This window comes from Phaseolus vulgaris, chromosome 3 (assembly GCF_000499845.2).
Source record: "Phaseolus vulgaris cultivar G19833 chromosome 3, P. vulgaris v2.0, whole genome shotgun sequence".
Lineage (NCBI taxonomy): Eukaryota > Viridiplantae > Streptophyta > Magnoliopsida > Fabales > Fabaceae > Phaseolus > Phaseolus vulgaris.
This window is the reverse complement of record NC_023757.2, coordinates 44424637-44451657: the sequence shown is the minus strand read 5'-3', so window position 1 is coordinate 44451657 and position 27021 is coordinate 44424637. Positions and strand designations below refer to the sequence as shown.

The 27021-nt window shown below is 34.0% G+C and overlaps 4 protein-coding genes across 8 annotated transcripts; 2 read left to right on the top strand and 2 right to left on the bottom strand.

Moving 5' to 3' along the window:
• Positions 1 to 145: 145 nt before the first annotated feature.
• Positions 146 to 6523, top strand: LOC137808028 (copper chaperone for superoxide dismutase, chloroplastic/cytosolic). Of its 3 annotated transcripts, XR_011080640.1 has the most exons (7): positions 146 to 534; positions 618 to 644; positions 731 to 803; positions 1362 to 1496; positions 3739 to 3962; positions 5543 to 5659; positions 5992 to 6523. XR_011080640.1 is itself a non-coding variant. In XM_068608920.1 (6 exons), exons 1-6 carry the CDS (start codon positions 328 to 330, stop codon positions 6253 to 6255), a joined length of 930 nt encoding a protein of 309 aa, XP_068465021.1. In that variant the 5' UTR covers positions 146 to 327; the 3' UTR covers positions 6256 to 6523. The 3 variants fall into 3 exon arrangements, 2 of the variants coding, with proteins under 2 accessions (XP_068465021.1, XP_068465022.1); XM_068608920.1 differs by lacking the exon at positions 5543 to 5659; XM_068608921.1 differs by lacking the exon at positions 5543 to 5659 and having other exon boundaries at positions 330 to 534; positions 731 to 936.
• Positions 6524 to 6839: 316 nt separating this feature from the next.
• Positions 6840 to 10395, bottom strand: LOC137808033 (nudix hydrolase 14, chloroplastic). Its single transcript, XM_068608929.1, has 7 exons — positions 10119 to 10395; positions 9712 to 9817; positions 8737 to 8814; positions 8146 to 8238; positions 7964 to 8056; positions 7703 to 7801; positions 6840 to 7264 (listed from the first exon to the last, which is right to left on the bottom strand). Exons 1-7 carry the CDS (start codon positions 10322 to 10324, stop codon positions 7028 to 7030), a joined length of 912 nt encoding a protein of 303 aa, XP_068465030.1. The 5' UTR covers positions 10325 to 10395; the 3' UTR covers positions 6840 to 7027.
• A 2941-nt stretch (positions 10396 to 13336) lies between these two features.
• Positions 13337 to 15132, top strand: LOC137808032 (probable sugar phosphate/phosphate translocator At1g12500). The gene has a single exon (XM_068608928.1). The coding sequence runs from the start codon at positions 13696 to 13698 to the stop codon at positions 14752 to 14754; it is 1059 nt and encodes a 352-aa protein (XP_068465029.1). The 5' UTR covers positions 13337 to 13695; the 3' UTR covers positions 14755 to 15132.
• Positions 15133 to 18970: 3838 nt separating this feature from the next.
• LOC137808031 (protein TPX2-like) lies at positions 18971 to 26076 on the bottom strand. 3 transcript variants are annotated; one of them, XM_068608926.1, is made up of 17 exons: positions 25731 to 26076; positions 25374 to 25529; positions 24458 to 24544; positions 23689 to 23830; positions 23281 to 23386; positions 22566 to 22616; positions 22113 to 22210; positions 21951 to 22026; positions 21795 to 21857; positions 21555 to 21638; positions 21355 to 21410; positions 21188 to 21266; positions 20162 to 20224; positions 20010 to 20072; positions 19752 to 19829; positions 19336 to 19412; positions 18971 to 19208 (listed from the first exon to the last, which is right to left on the bottom strand). In XM_068608926.1, exons 1-17 carry the CDS (start codon positions 25918 to 25920, stop codon positions 19190 to 19192), a joined length of 1488 nt encoding a protein of 495 aa, XP_068465027.1. In that variant the 5' UTR covers positions 25921 to 26076; the 3' UTR covers positions 18971 to 19189. The 3 variants fall into 3 exon arrangements, with proteins under 3 accessions (XP_068465027.1, XP_068465028.1, XP_068465026.1); XM_068608927.1 differs by having other exon boundaries at positions 19336 to 19435; positions 25731 to 26066; XM_068608925.1 differs by lacking the exon at positions 18971 to 19208 and having other exon boundaries at positions 19387 to 19628; positions 25731 to 26066.
• Positions 26077 to 27021: the final 945 nt, after the last annotated feature.

Below are 27021 nucleotides of genomic sequence, written 5' to 3'. Positions count from 1 at the left end.
ATAATTTTAATCTAAAAGTAAACAAAAAATCCAGCATTTTATCTCGAAAAGTAATTTTGGAATTTAAAAACTATTGATGTGTAAGAAGAAACTATTGAGGTTGCAGGAAGAAAACATTTGTAGTATGCTTTGAGGCAATTTTGATGGACAAAAAAATAAAATCCAAATGAAAGTGAAAACTAAGTGCAAGGTGGAGATGTGTAGATCCATCTAGAATGAAGTGGCATGAGAGAAACATAGAAGTAGGTAGCTACCTACCTGAGTGCATTTTGTTTTGTGAGGTAAGGGGAGAGGTGTTATAAATAAAGAAAGAGTAGTTGGAGTGAAATGGCATTTCTGAGGTCAATAGCAGCAACCACTGCAGCAGCTATTCCTGCAGCCTTCGCCTTCTCTTCTCTTTCGTCTTCTCTATCTTCTTCTTCTTCTTTTCCTCGCTCTTCCCAATCTTCCAATTCCCCCAATTCATTCCACCTTCTCAAAACCTTTGCTACCCCTCCCTCTGTTCTCCACATGGACAGCAAACTCTCTTCTCAGGTTCCTCTTTCTTATCTCTCTTTCTTTTCTCTCAATTACTTAATTCCCCTCTAATCTAATCATTCCGTTTTTTTCTCTCGCAGCCTCATTCCGTTTTGCCCGAGTTACTGGTCAGTTAGATGTTCACTCTCTTCACTTTTTGGCTCGGTTAAGTCAAATTCTTAGTTAGTTCCAATTTCCTTTTTTGTGATGTCAGACGGAGTACATGGTGGATATGAAATGTGAAGGTTGTGTTAATGCTGTCAAAAATAAGCTGCACGAGATTAATGGTAAGTGTTTCGTGAAGTGCTTGGACCAGCTTGTGTCACTTATTTTCTGCCTTCAACGTGTTTGGAACCATGAATGAATGGAATTGGAGTTAGTAATCTCCAACCGATCAAAGTTTGTCAGACAGGATTTGAGGTATATCGTGCATTAGCTCTAGTAGTTACCTTACCAAGCCCATTCCCAGTTTCTCTTTCTAAGATAATTTTTCATGACCTATAATGTGGTCTCTACCCACAATCTGGATTGTGATGGGGGAAACAAATATGGACGTAGTCTCTGTCCCCAAGATTTTAGAGAAGATCATGGAAACAATTAAAAACTTTCCAATAGTGATGCTAAGGGGGACTTTGAAAGAGGGAGATATTCCCATAGGTTGTACACACTTGAATGCTCTGAGACTAGGTAAACTCTGACGTAAGTAGAGGAACTTTAGACCAGAACAGGTTTATTTTGAGCTGATTTACTGAAATTAAATTAAATCAATTCACAATTCTTGTGGTTTTAAGCACCCCCTAGATTTCTTAATTCACGTTGTTTGGGCCTCGCATTTTTTTTTTCAGGAGTTAAGGACGTAGAGGTGGACTTGAGCAATCAGGTTGTAAGGATTCTTGGTTCATCGCCGGTTAAGACTATGACTGAAGCCTTGGAGCAGACTGGTAGAAAAGCCCGGCTAATTGGACAAGGAATACCGGAAGGTTTGCTAGTCAATTTCTTGCTTTGTCATGATTTGAATTGTAAATTTGCAATGCTAAGTTTTCCTTAATGACTTTGCATGCTTTGTTAGCGCCCAAAACCAATTTCACACACTTGTACTTTTTCAAAGTAAAAAATGTGAGTGAGATTAATTTGGACACACATCCCAATCATTTTAATGTAGAGTTTATTTCAAAGTCAATTTTACCAAAATCATTTTAATGTAGAGTATGACCTTTTCTAAGTTAATCATCTTCATGAAATTGTAAAATCTGCAAAGATGAAGGTTTGGGGTTTACTCTTTATTTGTTTATTTGGAGGAATGAGTGTCATAATTATGGAGTGGGATGTTTAATGTGGTTATTGTCACCTCTTAAAACTTGAGTTTGTATGCTCCTTTAAATGCATCCTTGTCACAGTAGTTCATGTCCCTACTTCTTCTTTCACTGTCACAGAGAGAGAATAAGTTTCTTTTCTTTGAAAACTGGTAACATATGAAGGCATACAACCTGTACACCTAATAGATATTCCTTAGTGTCCACTTTTTTGTTCCAAGTCTGTTATACCTAATCGAACAAAAAATCAAAATTAGAAGCTTTAACTTTTCTTTTCAACATTGTTGAATAATTTACTGCTAAGGCTTGATGATAGACATTTGTTATATTCCCTTCAATTGCAAGGATTCATTGACCTTGTTTCTATATGTATATGCCTTCATTCATGTATTAGGTTGAGGCTAGGTTGGGAGACTTGAGGATGTCTCTGACTGTGGGAAACAATTATTGACTGTTAAGATATATTTATTTTAAAATTGACATTTCAGATTTTTTTTTCCGTTTTTCACTTAATCTTTCTCTTTTCCAATTTACCCCCCCTTCCAACCAATTTGTTCCCAAACATCATGTCCACCGTGGCTGTGGCTGTGGTTCTGGTCATACTGGATCCCAAAGGCAAGAGGGAAAGATTGTCGGATCAAGTGGCAGGCATTTTCATGGCTTGGATGGCAGTGAGCACTTCTTCAAATTGTGGATATTTCAACCAAGGCGCACTGGCTGAATAACCCTTCCCCATCCTCAAATCAGACCCTAATTCGATTCTTGCCTTCTTCGGCTTAGTGTTGCATCCTCTTTGATTATTTGTTCCTCCATCGATCATTGTTTTTTAGTTTCTTTCCTTTGTGAATGATGTTGCTGAGTAAGTAGAAGAACTGCCAGAAATGTGAATTTCAGCATCAATGTGCTATTGAACGTCAGTCCAATTTGGTTCTTGGCAACGCAAAACAGAGTTGGAGGGATGGAGCAGTTATATCAACCATTATTTTATAAAATAAATTTATCTAAGGTTTCACAATCTCCTATCCATATCGGGAGATATTTTCAAGTCTATACCTATATGCATTACTGGTTGAAGATCGGAAGTGATCATATTACCTAGATACTGCTTCTCTCTGCTACTTATTTCTACATTGTACTATTTTTATTATTTATCTGTTTTTATTTACTGAAGCAGTAGAATATCATATATAGGATTTCTATTTGTTCTTTTTGTCAATCGCTAGCAATTATAGAGTAAAAACAACTCTTCCATCAATGTCTCATTCTTTTGACTTAAGAAAATAGTTTAAACTGGATCCTCCCTGCCCCCACCCACAAATCCTTGACTGTGTTATGTTTCTGACACTCCAAAAAAGTCATGTGTGAAATATGAGCTATCGTGTGCTTTTGTAATACATATACCATCAATATGTCGGTGAAGAATGAAGGACACTGCTGGTTTTTGACACAGCAGGCAGCATAATTTGTTATTCAAATTAGGTTGTAAACAGCTTTAGTATTTCCTTAAGCAATATTAGGTATAATGGTATTTGATTTCATGTTTTCACTAAATTTTGTATTCATCTGTCATACTCTCATTGTTTCTCCCCTAGTTGTTGTGACTTCTTTGTATATTCTCTTTATCAACCCCCATTTGGAATAACCTTGTTCTTGCTTAGCTTAGACTGCAACAGATACTTGATGTTTTATCAATTTATTTTTTAAATAAATATTTTTAGTTGTGTGATGTCTCCTGATTTCCTTGTATTTAATTATCCTGTTACACCATTTATTACACAATATGGCAATTGTGTTTATGGGACTCATTTGATTAATATGATTGTCAGCAATATGTTTTTACTTCTGTTTTCATGGTTTCAGCTGTCGTATACCTTCTGATTTAGTTAAATCTTTCTTTTTTGCCTTTCAGATTTCTTGATATCTGCTGCTGTTTCCGAATTCAAAGGTCCAGATATTTTTGGTGTTGTTCGCCTAGCTCAAGTAAATATGGAACTAGCTAGGATTGAAGCCAATTTTAGTGGTCTGTCACCAGGAAAGCACGGTTGGTCTATTAATGAGTTTGGAGATTTGACTAGAGGTGCAGCAAGCACTGGTAAAATATTCAATCCGATAAATGAGGAAAACACCAAAGAGGTTTGATTTTCCACATACCTTTAAATTTCTGTTTTCTTTACCTGGTTTAAACATATTTCTTCTAGGTTTAAATATTCATTTGGTTCTAACACTTGCCCACAATTTGTGTTTTAGTCCATATACATGGAAACCATGTATTTTAGTTCCTAAACAGGCTAATATGTATGTTTTAGTCCCAGCCATCGGTTACCAAGTAAATCTGTTAGCTATAGTTTCTCTAAATCTGCCACATAATTGAAGCCGCCCAAAATTAATGTAAAATCACTACAAAAACCATTAATTGTTTTAGATTTTTGGTGGTTGAGGAAATTTCTGTCAATTTTACTCTAGCCAGATTCAGTTTTGTAGCAGTTATAGAAAACCTAAATAAGTTACTTGGTATATTGGAAGGGATTAAAACATAAACAATTTGCTCGTATAGGAATTATATAATGTTGAGTTTTTTTATAGAAATTGAAACGAAAAGTATGAAATAAATGTAAGGAGGCCCAATTTAATAATTAATCTTTCTTTTTAAGGATTGATGACTGGTGTATATATTATTACGAAACAGTTATGTTAGGATAGTGAATATTTTTTAATCGAATAGTGTAGGGTTGCATCATGATGTCAATTAAGTTTGTAGTATTATTTCTGTTGATTGAGGCTGCTGTTTTCATCTCAAATGTGATGTTTGACGGCTCCTGGTTCCTGTGGAAATTTCATTCCGCGTCTGGGAGGTGGGTGGGTAGAAAGGAAGTTGCGCATAGAATACCTCAAAATTTCTTCCTTAGGCTACACAAAATACTTTTAAAATTGTACCCTCAGAAAATAATCCAACCCGTTTATTTGGATTAATCCGAGGACTAAGTTTCAAAGAGGTCAGCCCCTGAACCTCCTAGCGTGGATACTAATTAATGCCGTCTCTTCTTCCCTTTAACTTGAGACTGAGGAACTATGTACTCTCAGAAAATGCTCATAACCAGGTCCAGCACCCAAAGGCCAGCAAACACTCTAAAAGCCTTTCCGCCTCGATTGGAAAAAAGCTAGGAGGCTTATAGTTAAACAGATCGGGTGTAGTCTAATTACAGGTCATGAGTCCAGTGACTCCAGGCCCCTTTGACCCAGTTCGGTCAAGATCCAATGCTCACATCTTGGTTTTAAAACTTGGAATCTTTCTTTAAGGTAGTTAGGTAACCGAATTGTTGATCGCATATAGGCCAACCTAATAGAAAGATTTTGGCAAGATGTTTTGTTACCAAAACTCAAGGGTTCTATGGAATAAAGAGAGAAAATTAGTTTTGTAGTACCCTTAGTTTTCCGCTTCATGTAAAGTTGTTTACAAGTACCCAGGTTTTCACCTAAAAACTTCAAGAGGGATCTCCCTATAAATAAGTAGGCAATCAAGGTCTTAAGGCAGACTCAAATACTCTGATTTGAGTTCACTTAAAGTTTGAACCAGAACAGAAAACATGTTAATAAGTTTCACGAAGGAAATCTAAAGGTTAGAAAATGGTAAATCAAGAAGATAATTTTTGCTGTCTTTGATTGCTACAGTAACTAACTAGCACTTGGCCCATGATCTACGTCATTATGTCTAGGAGCTTGTCGTTGAGGGAGGAGACTAGGGGGCCAACAACTGACACTATGGTGGTTTTTAGTATTTCAGTATGTATCAGCTCCTCATTCGTAATCATGCCAGGGGTTTGGAGTAGTAGGTAAATAATGTTTAAGATAAAAATGTTAATGACACTATTATAACATGATGAAGATCCTATATTGACTATAAATGATAAAATTATATTAAAATCAATTTAAAAAGTTGAGTTAAACTTAAATTACAATTCTTCGGACGAAATACAAACTCGTTCACATTTTGTTGGATTTCAGCGGACTTTAGTTTCAAACACAGTATGATTAAAAAAAGTCAATTCAAACCGTATTTTTTTATATTGGGTTCGAAACAGGAAAGTTAATTTATAAGGAAAATTCTTTTCAAATTTTAGATTTCAAACCAAACATAACGAGGCCTGTTTTATTGGATTTTCAGCCACATGGCGACCTGGGAACACTAGAAGCTAATGAAAAAGGTGATGCCTTCTACAGTGGGGTCAAAGAAAAGCTGAGAGTGGCTGATCTTATTGGACGATCTGTAGTGGTATATGCAACTGAAGATAAATCAAAACATGGTATAACTGCCGCAGTAATTGCCAGAAGTGCAGGAGTTGGTGAGAACTATAAAAAGCTCTGTACGTGTGATGGCACCACCATATGGGATGCCACCGATAAAGATTTTGTTTCCAGCAAGGTCTGATGAAGTAATTCACTGAAGGCAAAGCATTGTTATTTATTTGTCTTGTCCCCCATCAGCACTATCAAATATGAGGATTACATATCTCTTTTGGAAACTAATTCATCTGTCTTTAATTTACAGTCAATTTCTTCACCAGAATTATGAACTTATTTTTTCTTTAAGGTACTTGTTAATTTGACAAATCTCTTAGTTCTTTGCAATGTAGTTAGACATTCTAATAATTTTTCGACATTAATAAAATTCTATAATAAAAAATGTAGTTGAAAAATTGTTCAGAGTTCAGGATTATTGTGTATGGTTGCAAGCATTTTAATATAATTCCTTGTTTAATTATTTGATCTAAGAACCTTTAAAACATACACAGCATATTTTATTGTTGATTCTCCAATTAAAAAATGATTGTAAAATACAGTATGAGACTTGGCTATAGTTTGTTAAATTACTCAACTCACGAGAAAAAGGGTTTCTGCATTTATTTTAAAGTTTGACTTATTAATGTCTGTTCTAATAACGGTTATGAGAATCTTTCCCCTTGATAAGAACTTTGGAAATGCTTCACTGTTAGAATTTGATTAAGAGATAAATGATAGGAAAATAGTCTCTTACATGTACTTTCTATGATAAAACGTCATGTTAGCAACATACCATCTTTTGGCAATGGTACCATTAAGAATCTCTTGGCAAGGTCCAAATAGTGCAGAGCACAACAATAATAATCGTAAAAAAAAAGTTAGACTCGTAAATTTTATATATTTCTACTTCTATTAGTTAATTAAGCAGACAAAGTAGGTAACAGCCCTTCTTTCATAGCCATTTCTAACAGTGCAATAGCCACCAGGACTTTGCAATCCGCTGTTGTGCGCCAAAGTTTCTTGTATGGTACTACGCATACCTTAATTAGCTCCCCGTGTTCTCGAAGGCCAGTCTCTTTACCCTGTAGTTGTGTGATAATCTCTTTCTCAACACGCCCTCTGTACAGAAAAATACTGATTTCTTCGTCACATCCTCCCTTATCACGAAAGAAAAATAAACGTGAAAATTAGATTTCCAAGTGATATAAGCAGTAAGGACAATCTGTCAGCTAAATGTATAAAGGAATGTAGTGATGAGATCCTTTCAATAGTTTCTTAAGAATAATTTTGAAACATTTTAGAAATCAATTAATTTGATAAGCTTACACGGAGCAAATCATTTCAACAAAATTATGGACTAATAAACTATCTTCCAGATGTGGCGGTATAAGGCTTGTCTACAAGGTTTAATAATTAACAGTTAGATTATAACTGCTTGCTAATTGTTTACTGAATGCAACATATTAACTTAACAACGATATGATACTAAACTATACTCATATTGCCATGCCAAATTATTACAAAATCTTGCAAAGCAGCATCATGAAATTTGAAAAAGCAATAAGATCCAAAAGGCAAAAGTCTCAGAAACACACCCCAGAGGGAAAAAATCTGCATCCAGTTTTAGAGTCAAGGAAAGCAGTGAGGTCAACCATGTCTTCTACATTTAACTTGATACCAATCTCTTCCTCAACCTATCAAAGTCATAAATACAAGAAACCGTGTAAAGTTTAAGACATTTACATTACTAGAAAAGATAAATGTCGGACAAACAAGTAAAAAGGCCATAAAACGTGCACTTTCAGCACCGCTATGTATAAAAAAAAGGAGTTGATAAGAGGGAGAGAAAAATAGACCTCACAAACTGCAGTTCCAACAAAATCACCTTTGTTATCATCCAGCATTCCGGCAGGCAATTCCAAAATAATTCTTCCAACAGGCACCCTTGCCTTATGAATAAGAACAGTCATAACATAAAAATTCAGTTATAAATCTAATTAATCAAAAAACAAAAAAGCTACAAGGCACCAGCATCTACCTGTTCCGTAAGAACAGCATATGTTTCACCATCTGATTCCAGGAGTATCAGCACCGCCACCGCTGGTCCTCTTGCAAATACAATGCCTGGAATCTAATAATGGCTTACTTTAGTATAAAGGAATGAGATCAGCATTGGCAGCACTAAATGTAGATAATTGAACTGGTTAAATATTTGTTATACAGTCGGCAAGTCCAAGGTCTTAATCATCTTAGATCCCCAAAGAGGATGTGTTTCATACATGGCCATGAGATTACTATAGGCAGATCAAATTCCTCATGTCTTTTTCAAACGCATGATGTGTGTGGACATACAATGCTGTTCCAAGCATATGAAAATCTCACAAAAGCCCCAGCTTATGTGAGATTGCAAGGTGTAGGACAACAAAAAGGGCACCTAATTCGGTCTGGGAAGTTAGATGTACATAGTTATACCCACACAAGCAGAGAGGCTATTTCCAGGATATGAATGAATCCATATCCTCCAGTTCACAAAGCAAAACATTATGACTGCTTATAGGCTTGGGCTCAGATATTGTAGTGCATTTATTCAATGTGTTATTGAAAAGCTTTTATGTAAACCATCTCATACCTTTTTCCCCGTTTCCTTATAAAAAATGTCCGCTTTAAACTTGAGAAACCCAATGCGCTTTCCAAACATGTCAACTCCCTGTTTATATAAAATAATTGCACCAAATTATTGTTAATTATAAGGAAACATGAATAAACGAAGAATACAATGTAAATATCCTTTTACATAAATTCCCTCGAAACAAATCCTTAGATGAAAAAAAAAAATACTGTTCAGGCAACGTTACCAATCCAAGACTCAGCAGCATCAAAACCCAATAGGATCTAATCCATCTTCCCAATTAATGTCAATGAGATGGCCCCTAGATTTACTATCTCGCATAGAGAGACCTTCTAAGAGGAAACTATAGCCTCCCCCAGACTTATTAGGTCAAGGAAGAAGACTTCTAATTGGACACTGCAACTCCTCCATAAAACAAGGGTAGGATTGAACCCATGTAGGGTCATCAGAGCATATACTTGCCCAGTTACCCTCATTGCTTGAACCTTAGCATACTCAATTTTTTTAGTACCAATGTGTCATGGGGGTTTCGTTATCACTCCTTCCTCCTCCATTATTTCCATCCATCACCAAAGTGGAGGAGACATTCAAAATTCAGCCCGTCAGAGGCAAGATCATTGCCCTTCACCCATACTCAAAGCCTCATATCAGATCACATCTGCTTCTTGATAGTCTACAAAAGCATTAAAAATATATCTTCTGAAATGACTGACTTCTATGGGTTACAATCTTAGTTAAAGCCTAAAAAGAAACACTAAAACATCATGAATTAAGTTTCTTGCCATGCATTCTAGACCTTGAGATATGCATGTGGTGTTTAGTTTCTCAAATATCAGATTCCAATCTTTCGTGTTAAATGTGAAATTGTCACAAATTTTAAACCAATGTGATGCAGGTCACACACACCCAAGTAATGCAGATTCCTTCACGAACAAAGTATCATCATCGAAAGTTTTAGCTAAATATCTTGATTACCTGAACTAGAACTTGTCTCAGAGTCATGGTGCCATCAGCTAGAACCCCATTCTCCGTTTGCAAGTTATGCAACCACTGCTTGAATAAAGAGGATTCAACAGCACTCCTGCAAGGAGGGAAACGTGAACAATCAAACCTAAAGGACCAATGCTACTAATGTTATATGACTCAAGACACACAAAATGAAACAAGTTATCGCTCTCAAACAACAACTACATACATGCATGTCAATATTCTTTTACAATTGTTTCTCACAGGAACCAATAAAATATAGCACCTAACCGAATGAAACCTACTAGTTTCTATTCAAATTTTAAAACAAAATGAACTGGATCGTTTTTAGTATATCTATGCTTTTCTAACATTAAAAATTACGCATTAGAAGAAGAGAAAATACAAATGACAACCAGAAATCGGAATGGGAGACGCCGGAAGCAGCAACAATGTGAACGGGTTCGTTGGGTTTATTGGGCAGTGTGATGGTGTGAGTCAAAGAAGGTGACTCGGTGGACATCTTGCAGCAGAAACCTTTCTTCTTCGAAACCCAATTGGAGGAGTGAGGCCGAGTGAACCTTTTCAGCGCACCGCATATAGTACCAACATGCGTAGCCATTGAAACTTATGCTTCAGCTTCCGCAAGAAGATGACAAATCACTTCCAAATTGTTATTTTTTGGTTTATCAACGAGGCCTTTTCTAGCCCAAATCTGCAAATGCTTTAACCGGTCAATGTTAAGCAAAATTTCTTTTTTCACCTCTATATTTTCTCCTGCACCGCCCTTCTCGTCACGTTATATTTTGATGTCCAATCTTCAACAATAACTTTTAAAATGTACAATCTATATGTTGTTTTATGTTTTTTTTTAAATGTATAATTTAAAAGATGTTATCTGAAATTTCTTTACAAAAAAAATGTGTAATTTAAAAGTTTTTTTATATAAAAAAGGAAGTCTTTTCCATCTTACACCATAACTTCCAAACTGTAAAATCAAAGGTAAACTGACATTTAAATTGTACAATTTGAAAAATCATATCCTTTAATTTTTTTTATGAAAAAAATATATAATATAAAAACTATTTTTTTTTATAAAAAGGTATTTTTCAAGTTGTAGAATTAAAAAAACACTCTCATGTTACATAATTCATAATTTTTTTTATGAAAAAATTATGCAATATGTACAATATTGAAACTTCTTTTATCCTGATTTTTTTTATATTTTTAATTAAATATATTTTTACTTTTCAAAATTGGATACTTTTTACTTTAGTTTTTTAAATTAAAAAAAATCCTAAATTTTAAAAGACATTATTTTAACCCTTTATCATTAACAATGTTACATCTTTTGAAATTCTCAAATTTAACATAAATGTAATATGGTTAGTTCCTTTAAATTTAAAATATTTTTTTTTTCATTCTTCACATCTAAAAACAACAAATACTTGTCCAGATATATTATTTTAATATTTTTAATATCATTCTAATAATATTATATGTTTTTAAAACTGTATTATTTTAATATAATGAATATGTGAATACATATACACATGTTTTTCCATTAGTGTATATAATATATGGCCCAAAAACTAAAAATAACATTTTATAAATTTTAATAAGTAATATTCTTTAGATGGTTAGAAGAAAAAAAATACTTAAATTTAATAAATTATATCGTATTTAAATTTTTGTTAAATTTTAGTTTTGATCTCCATTTAATTTTTATATGCCAATTTGATCTCTTATTTTGGTTTTTATAGATTTTAGTTCCAAAGTTCGATTAGACGAAAATAAATAAACAAACATGAAAAAAAATGAAAGATTGATGATTTAACCCAAATTATAGATATTAGAAAAAGTAGGAACTAAAATCACTGATAAAAAAAAATAAAGGAAAACCAAATCATAATTAAATAACACACTTACAGATCTTTTATATTAGTTAGTAAAATATAATAATATGATATTATTAAACTATTTATTATTTGGGTTTCAATTATTGCCTTTATATTTTACTAGTAACTGAATTATTTTTAAATATAACATAAGAATTATAGGTACAAGATGTGGAAAGGCTAATTTCAGAAACATGTTTCTCTTTCTTATATACACATCATAATTTGTAAAGGTGTCTTATACCAGGTTATTTTGTAGCTATTTGTAGCTAAGGTAATTGCTCAATGTGTTTCAATTAGGGAGTGGAGTGGATTTGAGAAAAATAAGAGAAAAGAAAAACAGAAAAAGTTGACTAGTTAGAATTAATAAAAAAAAAGTGAAAAATAAAATAAATAAAAAAGTTTATAAAAATTTAATATTATATAATTAATATAATAAATTTAATTTGTTTATAAAATAATATATTTATAATTTTATTTTATTAATATTATCATTTTTACTATTTTCTTTATTATTATTACTATTATTTACATTTACATTTATATTATTATTTTATTAATAATAATAGCATTATTATATAGATGTACTTTTTTTTAGTCCCTCAAGATAATTTTATATAACATTATCAACCTCTACCTATTTTTTCTTGGTTTCAAGGTGTAGAAAACTACTCCCAACAATATTCTATTCTTTACATTAAAAAAAAGAGACTTCTACTCTACTATATATAGGTTAAACCCAGGTAACAAACATAATCCAACTTCATGGAGGTATCTTGAGGTTGTTCTTGAACTTGTTCTTTTATTGTCACAATGCAGCAGTAGCATTTCACTCTCACCAGTAGTTCACTGCCCTAAAAAATAATCAGACCTAAAATATTGGAATTGCCATACTCTGTCTGCATTATTAATTAATTAATCAATTTCTCTTCAGACTTAATGGGAAGCAATAGAAGGAGATAGTGTGCCAAGTGTACAAGGAAACAAATGTTGTAATAAATACACAGTTTCAACATATTAAAGACAGTGATATAGAACAAAAGTTTAATGTATTTAAATAAAAAAGTTTGGTTAATTGTTATGAGAATACTATTTATTAATTTGTAAATATAAAACAATTAATAACAATATTTTTCTTTTACCAGGTGAAAACAATGTTTAATAATTAATATAAAATTATTAAACGTGCGTGAAAAATAGTTGTAAGTATATTATATAGATTTTTTTTGAATAAGTAATTGTTTTAGAAATGGTTTTTAACGTCTTTAGCCTTAAAGAAGTGGTTTAATTAGAAACGTTAAGTTGTACTTTATGGATTTTGTGCAAATGATGGAATCAAACAAAATGACGTTGTAAGAAGAGTCCTCAAATTTAGAGCAGCAGTCAAAGGTGTTGCTATTCAAAAATCCACACACCAATATACAAGCGTTTGTTTCTTAATGTTTGAGTTTTTATTTATTTATTTCCCATTAAAGCATGTTAGAACTCTTTGACTTCTTAGATCCAAGGAAAGTTTTAAATTCACATTAATTGATGATTATTAGAGTTACAAGGATTTTTTTAGTTTGTACTAATATTTAGGGATAATTGAAGTTAGAATGACAGATCTAGAGTGCACAGAATTTCACTTAAAATTGGAACAATAAAAAGTTGAAATAGTTATTCATGTTAAATTAGATGATAGTAGGTAATTGGAGAATTTGAGAGGAAAAAGTAAAAAAAAAAAGAAAAAAAAAAGGAGAAGAAGATGTTATTCTTATGGAGATGTTACAGCACAGAACACCGACAGACAGCGAAGATGAAGATGTGTAGGAGAGAGTAAGCGGAGGGTGTAAGGTGTGTACGCCATCATCCATCTTTCCGGAACCCAAAACAACCCTGGCCCACCCCAACACTCAACCAATCCCTCTTTTATTATTTATTATTCTTCCTTTTAATCTCCATCAAACGGCCCAAAATTTCCCATCACCATCCTGCGATCAAATATTACTCTCCCTCCCCACAACACCATCGCCTTACTCCGCTTCACTTCAGATCTGGCCGCTCAAACCAAACTAAACTTTAGCATCTCCGAAAGCAGAGCGTGCTGTGGGCGATGGTGGAGGCGCAGACATGGACCACGCGCCGAATGAGCAATCCTCGCCTCGACAGTACGGAGCAGGTGCTCGACATTCCGCCCACGCCGCCGGGGGAGCACCGTAACAGCTTCGGATCCAACGGCGGAAGCCTATCGCCGACGGTGCTGACCGCCCTCATCATTGCCTCCTGGTACCTCTCCAACATCGGCGTCCTCCTCCTGAACAAGTACCTCCTCAGCTTCTACGGCTATCGCTTCCCCATCTTCCTCACAATGCTCCACATGCTATCCTGCGCCGCCTACTCTTACGCCTCCATCAACTTCCTCGAAATCGTTCCCCTCCAACACATCCATTCAAAGAAGCAGTTCCTCAAGATCCTTGCCCTCAGCGCCATCTTCTGCTTCTCCGTCGTCTGCGGCAACACCTCGCTCCGCTACCTTCCCGTATCCTTCAACCAAGCCATTGGGGCGACGACGCCGTTTTTCACCGCCATTTTCGCCTTCGTAATCACTTGCAAGAAGGAAACCGGGGAGGTTTACCTGGCGCTTTTGCCCGTTGTCTTTGGGATCGTGGTTGCGAGCAATAGCGAGCCTTTGTTTCATCTGTTCGGGTTTTTGGTGTGTGTCGGTTCAACTGCTGGTCGCGCTTTGAAGTCCGTGGTTCAGGGGATTCTGTTGACATCTGAAGCGGAGAAGCTTCACTCCATGAACTTGCTTCTCTACATGGCTCCCTTGGCGGCTTTCATATTGTTGCCGTTTACTCTCTACATCGAAGGGAATGTGTTCGCTATCACCGTGGAGAAAGCCAGGGGAGACCCTTTTATAGTGTTCTTGCTGCTCGGGAATGCCACGGTTGCTTATTTGGTCAACTTGACCAACTTTTTGGTCACGAAGCACACCAGCGCCTTGACGCTTCAGGTGTTGGGGAATGCCAAAGCCACGGTGGCGGCGGTGGTTTCGGTTTTGATTTTCAGGAATCCGGTGACGGTTATGGGAATGGTGGGGTTCGGAATTACGATCATGGGGGTAGTGCTTTACAGCGAGGCCAAGAAGAGATCCAAAGTTACGACTCATTGATTGATTCGCACGACGCCGTTTCTTTTTTTCTCTGGCTTTTCACAAAGCCATTCTTAACCACCCCTGCAACTTCGGGTATTGCTTTCTTTATTATATCTTTTTTTAATGTTGCGCCGATTTACTTCGATTTATCTTATTTCCATGGATATTGGACGGAGTTCGTTACAGCAATTGGACTGTATAGGAATGATGGAGAAACAGAAAGAGGGAAGGGTTACTTTTCTTGTTCTTGGATTGGGTTGGGTTTCTGATTTTCTCTCACCTGTTGTGTAAGCTTATATATAAAACGTTCAAAGAACGAAAACTTATGTGTATTTCGGGAGGGAGGAAAATTCTCCCTCGCTGCATTTTGCCAATCACATAATATTTTTTTTTTCATTTTTGTCTTTTCCTCATTTGGTGCTTTCTGAGATTCGATTGTGAGCTTAGACCCAACTGCTTGTATGGTTGCCTCTTTCGGTTTATTGCCATCTAGAGCTGAGCTCCTCCACCCAACTGCTTCATAATGATGCTTCGTCAATGCAGTAATATTAACGATTCAGACATTGTTCTTTTGTGTGTGTTCGTTTGTTAAGGAATTATAGTTTCTTTTTGTATTGTTTTGCGATTCATGAAATTAAGCTTACAATTTCATTTCTATACATAGTCATCCATTGCTCCTCCATCTTTCACATGTATGCAGTTTCAACTATATTAATTACTCTAAAAGTACTTATGATTATGAAGTAAACAAAGTACCCTGAAACCAGTCCCAGTGATAGATTAGTTAATGTTAAGGCTTGTCAATGTTAATCATAATCTGGCGAGTTTCAGATGATCAGTCAAAGGAACTTTTGGAAGTTTATATATCATGGCCACTTGTTCTGAGTGTATTAGTATTTACAGCAACTTGATGGATATAGGCAAGTTTAGTGAAAATTATTTCGTTCTTGCAGCACAAATCTTTTAACATCTGAGCAGGATTTTATTTCTCTGCTTAAAGAGCCATTAGTTCATTTTCAGCAGTTAAAATGAAATAAGATGATGTGTATGCATTGCTTAGTTCAAAATGTATGGAAATTGTTGTGCAGGTTCAAATGTACAATTGAACACATTGAGTTGTATAAATTGAGTTGATGTTGGGAAGCATGCTTCTTGGCTTTCTTATGGTGAGTAATTCCGATTGAGTATAGCTCCAAAAGCTAAGTTTGGTTCCCTATGCTCTCGTGTGATATCTCAGGCACAATATACATTCAAATTGAAACCCGATTGTGCTAATTTCTATTTTGCTTGGCTTGCTAGGTCAATGCGTACTGTGGCCGCTAAACTAAGTGAACAGTGGCATATCTGAAAAGACTGTCATGTTTCACACTCACCACCACCAATCACTTGTGTCCTAAACTGTGCTTTAAGCTTGAATGTGGTTACACTTCAACAACAACAACCACCATCTAAAATATTGAAAAATGGCATTCCTGCATCCATTTGGCCTAACGTATGAAACTAGCTGCTGTTACTCCATCTTAGTCAAGCTGATTGAAAGTTGCATTGTGTCTTTCTGAATATATCTATTTATGATATTGGTTGTTAAATTTCCATACTTGTTAAATGTCCATGTTTGAAGCCGGTCAAATTGCTATTTAAGTATTGCTAGGATATTGCTAATCTCACTATAGATGTAGCTTAATAAATTAGCATCATTCATAAGTTGTTTTGGGACTTCACTTGACTATGTACTAGGTCGATGTTAGGTGTGTAATAATGCCGCCAATGGATTTTGTTTACGCCAAGGCGGCATGTGACTTCTTACCTAAAATATTAAATTAATAGAGCACGTGATCATAGTTCAATTCCTGTATTTGTTGGACATTTGTATGGAGAAAACATTCATGTTTTTCAAGAGATTGAATTTATAAGATTTTGGTTCCCATCGATCCTATGTTTCCGGAATCGTTTGAGCGTGCTCTTGTTTACCCTAGAAAGCAAAGTACAATGTTGCTCAAATATTGATGAGTAACTCTTTAAATTCTAAACAACTGAAAATCACATATTCCACATGGAAATAATATTTTATTGATAAATAAAATAAACTATTTAACTAAGATATTCTCGTCATAAATAAGCTTGGTGAGTGACAATTTATTGAAATATAACGCAATATAACAAATATTTAAACATTGATCACTCTTCATAACTACCTAAGTTTTAATAAATAGGCATTATGAGAACAGTAAAATCTTAGGTGTACATCAATGATTTAAAGAAATAATTGAACTATCTTCAGTCAACTTTTACATAGACACGCTGAAGATGAGACTCATTTTCTTCTTCAAATCTTCAATTAGGATTTTCGGTTCAGTCTGACCCAAGACATATTCGAGGGCTTATATTAATATTGAGTTGTGGGTGAAACTGCTCCACTAAATTTTTCAGCTTCTATAGTGTAACACAAACATGGCTCCTTCAGTGGTTACTGTTTGTCCACACTTTTAATACACTTTCCTTTATGTATGACTTGTGAATTATCAAGGTTTTCAATAAAGATCGATTAGACAATTAATAACAATATAAAAAAGGTCAACTTGTAACATTTGAACCTTCTGTTTCTATTTTCTGAGAGCAAATAAATTAGTGCTTTCATAAATAGATAATATATATTATTTTAATCAGAAAATATTAAAAATAAAACTTCCTGAATGAAAGAAACTACTTCAACACGTTTTCAATTTCAACCTTCAACCCTTCCACTTTTTTCATTCATAATAACTAATTATCTATTATGTCTTTAATAACCTGTATTCACAGTAACACTTTCACTATTATCATCTTAAATTGATTACAGTTTATATATTTCTTCTACCAGAATCTCGAGGTAGAAGATCTCGTGTCATTACCAAAGAGATTTTTGATAGTGTTGAAAATGAGAAAAAAAGTCATCCTATGTTTTCAGAATATAGAAACCCGTAAAGAACAATTATATTTATGTTTAAAACAATTTTATATTAAATTTTTAATGTTACAAATTTATGGATTCTGTCTCTAGTATCTACACATTTATCTGTAATAATCCCGTAAGACTTAGGAAGTGCCCGAAATAAATTGATCAATATTATTTATAACGTGATATAATAAAAAAGTTAGTCCGGCCAAAGCGGATTCTGGCGACGGCATTAAGTAAAGTTTTCATTGATATTCCGGTGCCTGCCAATAAAAATACTACTGCTTAAGACTTAACCTTCCATAGTGATCAAACCATGTGCAGATAAATTGGTTTAGAGTCTTTAGTCACCAAACCAGTTCCTAAAGATCCCGAGAGAACACGGCAAGAATAAACAATTTCTGTGTTAGTATTTTAATACGAAAATATATACAGTGGAATTTGTTTCAGGGAATGATAATATATTTCCAGAGTCATTTCTAGGAAAATTATAATAAAAATGTTATTTTTGAATATATTTAAAACATATCTGGAAGCATTTTATTTCTAAAAAATTAAAATATAAAGTAATTGAAATAAAAATTAAGTTAAAATTGAGTTTATTAGAAAATAACTTCCTACTCTGTCACTCCTCACAGTTATAAAAGTGTAGAAAACAGAATAAAAACAGAAACTACATCAGTACACGTACTTTGTTTCGAGCAAATTTCTTGGCCAACTGTATTAGTGACATTTAATTATATTCAAATTCTAATCAGGGATATACTAATTGATTGATATGAAATAGTGGGCCTCTTAGGCTCTTACCGAATAGAGGATCAATAAATATAAGGTCCTTTTAGATTGAGGTGCTAGATGAGAAAGAAGAAATGACAAGTGCATAGAGCTGAGATTAGATAATAACGCTTTATTGGAAGTTTCTTCCCACATCTTACATATGTCTCGAGTCACCTCTGGTCCCGAACTCAATAAAGCTTCTTCCCACATCTTACATATATGTCTTGGGTCCCCTCTGGTCCCAAACTTTTCGAAATATAAAAGGCACCGTTCAAAAAGTTAATTCAAATTGAATGAGAATTGACCAAGAAATGTGTAAAGTGTAGGAGTTAAAACTGCAGAGGATCCATTTCCAAACTGAGATAGGTGTCAGTCCAAGATTTTGATGCTATGAATCTTAATAAAACAGTCGATGAGGCATGGCCAGTTACATATACCATTCCAGAAAGTAGGATAAATGAATTACGTATAAATTAATGCTATGAACAGCGAAATTAACATAAGCATAAGAGAATGCAACACTTTGCCTTTAATGATATATTTTTGAATTATGATCAAGGGAAGTTATAGAAGATACAAGCTGTGCACCTAGAAAAAAAATGTAAGATTCTGTGTACAGAAAAAACATATACACCTATCATCCGCGGTCAGATTCAACTATGTACAGTCAATCTCATGTCAGAAAAAATTCTAGTTTGATGCCCATAACTAAGTAGGTTGCACGTTTTCATTTGCTTATAGTCATCGAATTCCCAAGCTCCTGGAATATTTCAGTTCGAGTGTTGAATATATATACATAAACACACACATACATATGCGTTAAATTTATGTTGTGTTCTGATTTAACAATCGTATTAAACATGAAGAGTGGTGTCAACTGCGCATACCTCCTTCCACCCATCAGATTGATGCAACCGCCATTCCCTCGAGAAGTTTGATTTGCCCCAAACATAAAAGTCTTCTCCTGCAACACGTGTCTGAGCTCAGCTAAATGATGAAATTTGTCATTAATGATGAATCACTAAAAGATAGAAATATGACATTCAAATATTTAAAAAATAAAAAGTTATATGAAAAGAAAATGCTAACAGAAGTCGTGTTCTTCAGACACTGTTATTTCTAAATATACTATTACCTCTTGGTCTGGACGAAAAGAATTTAATATATTTTCTTTTGAGTCCTTGCACCAATAAACAAATAACTCAATATAATGCCAACAGGAAAAGTAATCCAACATCATTTACATGCAATTCGAAATTGTAGGTTAAATTATATATAATAAAAAGTAATGTAGAGGGTAAACCTTTCTACAAATCCCGGAATGCTGAGGCAGTTTGAAATGAGATCCATTATTTGGCTGGCACTCAGATGTCAGAGACAGCTAACATTTCAAGAAAGTTGTAAGATTGAAATCGTTAAAAAATATCTATGGTTAGCAACAATATCAACTGAAATTTCAAGCGGCAAAGTTACATGCTGTAAGGCTCGAGAATTAACTCAAGAAAAGTACATCAAGCAAAAAGGTAGCCCGAAATATAAATTAAAAACTAAAAAAAATCACCTTGCTAAAGAGTTCAATTGGCGGATCTTGCTGAACCTCCTTTTCAGACTGTAAATCAAATTCCTGTATGAATTGAAGCAAGGTGCAGTTCTTAAAATTTTCTACTAAAAAAATATCATGGGAAGAAAAAATCAATAAACACTATGCCATACCATTGGGACTGTTGTTTCCTGTCTGCAGTTACGGAAAACACCATCTCCTTTACTTTGAAGTATCTGTAGTCAGACAATGGAAGAATGAAGAAAGATGAAATTAAATACAAAATTACAGACAACAGGGGAACAAAAGAATCTGAATTTCAGACTTCTGTGGGTATCTTTCAGAAGTCAGATTACTCTCATACATAATAAAGAAAAGAAAATAAGATGAACTAAATAGAGTTATCTATTCACTAGTTTTACTTAAATGCCTTTAGGATTGTTTACAAAATTTTCTACTGGAAAGTTCTCCTGATACTATCTGAAATAATGTCATGTAAATCCTGGACTCTTTTTAAAAAAAGAATCGCCTTTCTTCCAAAGACTTGCTTAAATTAGAGTTTGAAAGAAAATTTGACGTAAAAATATAGAAGAATGACAATGGAAATGGAAAAGATACTATTGAATCTAGCAAAATTATATAAGGTGTTTTTCACTTACAACTTTATCTTAACTAAGATGGGCTAAAGTATAGTGCTCCATTTATTATTAAATTCCGTGTTTAATTATGTTTATATAGCTTAGCAAATACTGAGGTCCAGATGCAAAGTTTGAGAAAGAAGTCAGTACTAGAACTAAGTGCATCTATAAGCCAAGTATATCATAGTTAAGGTAATTCAGGAATAACTTCTTTTTATAAATATTTAAGTTAGATCTGGCTTGAATATGAATATTGTTTTATATAATAAACAGCTTGATGGTGAAGATATGTCTATGATTTAATGTTGCACTAAACTACTATGAAGGAGATAAATCCTATTGTTTCATGCAATAAAAACACTACAGCCTGTGCAAGTTTCGTTGTATTTTCATCATTGAAGCATAAAGATTGTATAAACTATTTCAAATGGAAAAATTTTAAAATCATATCTCATCATGCCACCAGAAAATATAATTATGGTTCACATTTTATTCTTTGCTAACAAGTTACTAACTTACTATCATGTACCTTATCCAATTTTATTATTGACGTCTCATTACCTTCTTATTAACTGGCCGAGCTTTAAAAATGTGTGTAAACCCCAATCCATCATACGTTGGTGCACCTCCTGCGGTAGGTCTACAGAAGAGTATTTTGTAGTTAGTGCAATTGTTCTATGAACAGTCAAAGTTTGAAAGTACATTATCAGTATCACCAAATTTATTACCTTCTTAAATCCTTGATTCTATTTTCTAAAGAAACAGTAGTATGTTTGTCCCAAACCTGCAACCAGATAACTTTGGTTTCAGATAGGCTAATCATATCTATCGTGCAACAGGAAAATAAAACAAGGAAACGCATATCAACAATAAAAAAAATACATAACAATTGTTAATATTTAAAATTGTAGAAAATGATTAAATTAACCTTATCAGAGTCATAGCAGTGAAGCGTAGATGGCGTAACAGATGTGTGTTGGATTGCCCTCTCCGAAGTCTTCAAGTGAAATTCCTGAAAAGTAAATACAGAAAAACCTGAACTTAAAGATAAATACGTAGAAACAAAATCGTTTTCCTGATTATTTGTTCAGTTCTTTTCCTTTCATAATAATAGTATGATCATAAGTACGGATAAATAGAGAAACTAAATATCAGAACTCGAGCTTACTTGAAATTCAGGCAACCGTGGAGTGCTCCTTTTGGGAGGTGGCAATGAAGGAGCCTCAAGAATCTAGATTGTGAACATAATTTAGAGAAGATGACGAGAACAATGCACCAAACTAATCAAACAAACAAAAAAAATTATACTTCAACAAGAACTAACTTTTCTATTTAATGGGCGAGCTTTGAATCTGGGAGCAGCAACTGTTACTTGGTCTGCCTCAACAACATTTTTAGGTCTGCAAACCACAATTATTTCTTAATGTCTATGGTCTTAAAAGAAGAAAATTCATCAAAATTTCAGTGAACATCACACATCACAAACCTTATCCTATGTGCTCTCTGTGCTGTTCTAAGGTCAGGCTCCCTTGGAATAGTAAGCCTCAGCTTTGAACATGCAGAGTTTGGTTCAACCATGACATCCTACAAGAACATACAAATGCATAGAGTATATCACATTAACCTCTTTCCTGCCCCCTCATGAAACAAGATCATATTCCCATAAGATTTAAAAAATCCGTACTCTTCCCATTTGCAGTTTAGGTACTTAATAGAGGATACCTTTAGCCATTAACGAATTCCCACTCAAGAACAGCATTGTATCAAGAAAATAAAATGAATTTTATTACTTCTTTTTTGGAAAAATCAAATAAGGAATAACGTACTAAGGACAAAAATATGAGTACCGTGCAATTCATATGAAGAGGATACTTGACAATTTTTGAATAATCTACATTTACCAAGGGAAGATTCAACAATTCTGCATTAGGATTCATACCCTCATTCGAGTCTTGTGGAAAAAATTGGTTTGAGGCTTCACATCTGAAACCTGTCACAGAGACAACACAGTAAGCATTTCATGTGCCCTGTATAAAATAAAGTGATGTCAACATTACTTAACCAGCATTTGAGTTCCTGCTCCACGTTTCAAGTACTTCACTCTGCCACCCAAACATTGAAGACTAAGTATGTTTGGGAGTGGCATTTGGAGGTAACCGAAAGAGCGAGTGCATTTTTTATTTTTAAATTAAGAAACTTGTGTAATATACAAAATAAACAAAAGATTATGACATTAAGTTTATGTTAATCTATATTTTTGTTTCTTCATTTTTAAAAATTATCAAAATAGAGAATATTTATTAGAAATGAGAAATTTGTTCTCCCGTTCCCTTCTCCAAAACCTAACTCAAACACACCCTAAAATTGTAATTCTACTAATGCATTTGACCGGTACCCCCATGACAAATATCAACCAAGCACTTAAGTTCCATAGAGCAATTTTGATACATCCAAAAGTAATAATGTTAGGAAAAATTTCTGAAGATGCATCATTTTCCACTCGCTATAAATTGAGTAAAATTTCACAGCATTACATAGCCAGCTTTATGAACAATTTCAGGTATATATCTATTTACAATCAAAGAGACAAATATGAAGGCAGTTTCTTTAAGTATTGTAAAATTAGAAAAGAAAAAATAGGGCAACTTGCAGACCTTACACAAGAGACCACCCTCTAGTTTTTGCCTCTTGGCAGCTTGACCTTCTAGCCCAGAAGAGATAGATAAATTTTGTTCATTCTGAGTTAGCAGCTTTTGATATCTGATAATGGAAGAATTGAAGATATAAGGTTATCTGTTTTTTTTTGCAGAAAAAAAAAATCAAAGATATACAGTAATAATACTCCCACAACCATACTTATTAAAAAATATGACTTCATTGAGAATAAAATGCTCGCTCGATTTAGTGATTACACCGCTTCAAGCAAAATGTTGTAGTATAGTTCAATGAAATGGTACATTTCAAAACAAATGGCAATTCATATTCCCATTCTACTCCTCACCCCCAAGGAAAAAACCATGTCACTTTAAATATGAAAATTGGAAATTTATTCTAATATTCACCTTGAACCAACATTTTTAGCAGGAAGATTTTGCTTGGCCAATTGACTAGTGGTAGGTTTCATTAATGTTGAACTCTTTGAACCGGCAGACTTAGCTTTAGAATTCAAACTGTTGCTTATTGTCTTACTGCCAAAGGTAAGTCCTAGAAAAAGACAAATGCAATTTTCAGGCAGAATAAGATAACAAGTTGAAGCAGATTAAAGAGGGAAAAGGCAGATAGAGAGAAAATGAGAAAGAATTGCAAAGGCAATGTTATAAATATCAGAAGCTGAGTAAAAAAATAATGCCACGTGTTAAAGATATAATACCACTCGAGTACTTCCATCTAGCAGCTTAAACTTTTGGGAGAGTAGTTATTGATATAGTATAAGCCTAAATGACCGTGGTATGGTATTTGAATCCTGCTCCATCATTTTTCATAACTAAATAAGGTAAGGTGAGATCACACATTGTCTCCACCTTAATCTTCTGGGAGAGTTAATCCTTAGCAAAATTGAAACCACGGTCATACCAGGAATAACCATAGCACAAGAGACAATTGCAAAATAAATAAGGATTATACGTCAAACAATATCATTAGCACCTGGGCCTGTATATTTAATTTCTAGTAAGAAACTGATTACTCCAAAACTGCATTCGTGAAACTAATCAATTGATGCTAATTTTATTCACATAATAATAAGGATTATAAGATGCTAAGCCCCTGAGCAGATTTACGTTCCTTCCTCGTATTAACATCTGGATGATGGTATTGCTATCAGATTGTTACCTGTAGGTACTTGTAGTGGCCTCGTACTGTCATTTTGTAGAACTCCAACCAACAATTGAGAGATATTTCCACCAGGTGCTTTTGGACCTAACAATTACAGAAGAAGGCATCACCAACAAGTCTAGATAATGTATTGAGCGCAGAAAGCTTGGATATATGACAACTGTATCTTGGTTTAAGCCCATTACGTAAGAGTTTCCAACTTACCACTTCAAGAGGAATAAACATATGTACTGCTTACAGGTCACTGTTGCAATTATATGAGAAGGACCTCACAAGAGTGTGATAATTTAAAAATTACGCCTAAGGCTTGTACAAAACAAGACTGGTAAAGTTTTGCTATCTGCTAAGTAGCAGGTGGTGAAAATGTGTTCACATTCAACAACCATAAAATTTTACATTGGTTCAACTTCAACTAGCAGCTAGAACACACAACATCTAAATGCACAGCTCAGACAAAAAGGTCCACATGATTACCAACCGAGAGACAGTACCGTAGAGGGCGAGGGAAAAAAGCTCCCCAATTTCCATTATTTTTTATTCATTCACATTAACAAAAACAATACATAAACTTGCTCGGTTCAGTTTATTTAAGAGAAACCATAAATATTTTTGTTAGTTTGCGGAGAGAGCTTCAGGAATATAAATTATTATTACCCAATGTTGAAGCCATAGTAACATAGATATCAGTATAACAGCTAATTACTGCTCAATCGGATCACCTAAGGTGTAAATAATAAAAAAAAAATGAAGAATTCATCAGGCAAAAGGAAGCACTGGGAAGACAAGTAGAATATACAAATATAAGAAAGCAAGTTGATTGCAACGTAGTTTTGAACTAATTTCAGTGAGAATGAGAGTTGCATAAAGTTAGAGAAAAACTCAATAGAACAAGTAAACGGCATTGAAGGCATACCATTATCTTCAAAAGCCCTGTCCGAAACTCCCGTCCCTAACGGAACACTGGATTTTTCATCATCAAGATTACTGGTGCAGTCCAGATATTCCGATTTTGGCGAATCGCTAGCATCCAAGAACAAATCCTCTCTCACAACCAGCCTTCTCACAAACGCTGAAGCAAAGAAACAACCACACAGATTGCGTAATTTCAGCAACAACAGTAGAAGAGAGTGTGCAGACCGAAAAGAACTAAAATAAAAGGAGAAAATAAAGATAGCGAGCAATTTGGCAGAATGTGGCAAACGACAAATGAGGAAACGAAATGCTTCATGTAAATGTTTGAAAAGCATGTTAGAAAGAGAAGGAGACTAACGCGAAGGAGGGTAACTAGCGGCATTTTGAAACCAAAGTTGAGCTTGGTGAGCTTCCTCTAGAGTCTCCGGTCGAGTGAAATCGAAGAACCGAGCAGCGTCGAACTCGTAATCGAGATCGATTTCATGAGCAACGAAGACGTGCTCTATTTCTGCGTCTTCGTCTTCGTCCATCACCACCGTCATCGACATCACCTCTCTCTCTCACACTGACACTGCCTATTTCTCTACGGTGTCGTTTAGTAGGTGAACTGAGTGCAATGAATCCAACAACAAAGAATCCGTTTCTTTTGCGCTTATAGAGAGATAGCTTCTCAGTGACAGTGAGAGGGAAGTGGGTTTTGTTTTGAGGGGTTTGGGTTTAAACTGTAATTAAGTAAATTACAATTTATTCTTATTTTTAATTATTTATATCTTAATAGGGAAATATTTTAGTGCGTGGTGAAGAAGAGGAAAGTAGTACTACCATACCATTCTATAATTTTAATTTTAATTAATTATATTTTTAAAAGGAAATATTTTAGTGCGTGGTGAAGAGGAATGTACTACTACCATTCTTTACTTGGAAGGTGGCAGCAGGAGACAAAGCACAGAGTCCCTTGCAGCTTTTTCGTTTATTTAATTAATTTTTCAATTTTGTTTAAAATACTCTTTTATAAGATTTTCTTATCAATCAAAATATTAATTTAATATTAATTTTACTTATATAAAATCTTTAAAATTGAATAAAACTGCTTATATATTTTTATTTTTAATTAATTTATATTTATAAAATAATATTTTTATTTACAATAAATGACAATTATATATATTCTCTTATATGGGAAATTTGTGACTGCAACACACGAACCCTGTTAGGAGTGAATAGGCATAAAATTTGAATATAACTATAATTTTTAAAGAATTTAGAATTTAGAGTTCAGTGTAGGATTTATAAAGAAAACGAAATTGGTGGAGTTATGTAATATTTTATTTATTTGAAACGAATAAAACTAGAGAATATGGGGAATTTCATTGTTTTGTCCATGGTTTGTTTCTTCTAGGGTGACATTATGTTTTCATGTAGAATTAGTTTAATTTTAAAGATTTGGGATACGGTGATACTGTTCAGAGATTCTGTAATTTCGGCGCCTGCTCATTTTTGTCTTTCTTTTTCTATGTCAATTTGTATTAACACTATTTTTTCTAAAACAATTACAATATTTTTTTTCTATTTATGCTTATATATATTTACATGTTAAATACTTAATTTCATTTAGTTTTAAAATAGAGATGTATCTCTCTTTTATTTTT